The sequence below is a fragment of the Neltuma alba genome, unplaced genomic scaffold (assembly GCF_004799145.2).
Source record: "Neltuma alba isolate B1F8T4 unplaced genomic scaffold, ASM479914v2 tig00010901_pilon, whole genome shotgun sequence".
Classification (NCBI taxonomy): Eukaryota; Viridiplantae; Streptophyta; class Magnoliopsida; order Fabales; family Fabaceae; genus Neltuma; species Neltuma alba.
Window position 1 is genome coordinate 221,868 of NW_021635684.1, and position 1,424 is coordinate 223,291.

Consider the following 1,424-nt stretch of genomic DNA (forward strand, 5'->3'; position numbering starts at 1 on the left):
AGAGACCCATTGGTTGCAGGTGGGTCTATAAGGTAAAATACAATTCCAATAGTGAGATAGATAGGTTTAAAGCATGATTAGTTGCTAAGGGATATAGTCAACAAGAAGGAGTTGACTAGTTTGAAACTTTTTCACCTGTGATAAAAATGGTTGCAGTTCGAATTGTTCTCAATATTGCTGTGATACATGGCTGGAATCTTTATCAAATAGATGTTTATAATGCCTTTCTTTAAGGTGACTTGAGGGAAGAGGTTTACATGAGAGTTCCTCAAGGATTTGGTCAATATGGAAACAATAAGGTTTGCAAATTGACCAAGTCCCTATACAGTTTAAAGCAAGCTTCTAGGCAATAGAATGCTAAGCTTAGTGAAGCTCTCATACAAGCTGGTTTTAGGCAAAGTATGTATGATTGCTTATTGTTTGTTAGGCAAACTGACTCTAAAATGACCTTAATCTTAGTTCATGTGGATGATCTTATTATCATAGGAAATCAAGCAAATAAGATTGATGAAGTAAAACAATTTTTCCATAACAGGTTTAAAATTAAGGATTTAGGTTAGCTTAAGTATTTCTTAGGAATAGAAGTAGCTAGGTTAAGGCATGGGATAATACTTAATCAAAGAAAATATACTTTAGACATATTGACTGACATGGGTTTGACTGCAGCAAAGCCACTTGGTATACCTATGGAACAGAATGTAAGATTGAGTAGCAAGCCAAGAAATCCGGAAGAGGATCCTTTGATCTCAGATCCAAGCATGTACAGGCACTTGATGGGTAAGCTGTCATATCTCACTGTGACTAGGCCTGATATAAGCTTTGTTGTGCAGACACTCAGTCAATTCATGAATGAACTGAGGAGATCACATTATACGGCAGCAACAAGAGTAGTCAGATACTTGAAAGGCTGTCTAGGACTTAGAATCAGACTCGCAGCAACACAGAATGCCCAACTAGAGTGCTTTGTGGATGCAGATTGGGGAACATGCCTAGACACTAAGAGATCTGTGACTGGATATGTAGTAAAGTTTGGTGGCTCGCCAATATCCTGAAAGTCAAAGAAGCATAATATAGTCTCTAAATCATCTGCAAAAGTAGAATACAGAGCATTAAGCAATGTTGTATCCGAGGTTGTATGGATCAAATGGCTACTGGAAGACCTTAGAATGAATGATTTGAAATTTGTACATGTTTATTGTGATAGTAAATCAGCAATATGTATTGCAAATAATCCTGTGTATCATGAGAGAACAAAGCATATAGAGATAGATGTTCATTTTGTTAGAGAGAAATTACAGCAAGGAATTATAAGTTTGAATCATGTAAGAAGCAAAGAGCAGCAAGGTGATATATTCACTAAGGGTATGGGTAAGCAGGATCATAATAGAATTCTGCGCAAGTTAAGTATTGTAAATCTTTTTGCA

The 1,424-nt window shown here is 36.4% G+C and overlaps 1 protein-coding gene across 1 annotated transcript; it reads left to right on the forward strand.

Annotated features, from left to right (window-relative positions):
* Nucleotides 1–650: 650 nt before the first annotated feature.
* LOC114759800 (uncharacterized mitochondrial protein AtMg00240-like) lies at nucleotides 651–1,052 on the forward strand. Its single transcript, XM_028949051.1, has one exon. The coding sequence runs from the start codon at nucleotides 651–653 to the stop codon at nucleotides 1,050–1,052; it is 402 nt and encodes a 133-aa protein (XP_028804884.1).
* Nucleotides 1,053–1,424: the final 372 nt, after the last annotated feature.

Excerpts from the sequence above, each read along its gene's own strand:
- LOC114759800 (XM_028949051.1), top strand. The coding sequence starts at position 651 with ATGGGTTTGACTGCAGCAAAGCCACTTGGTATACCTATGGAACAGAAT.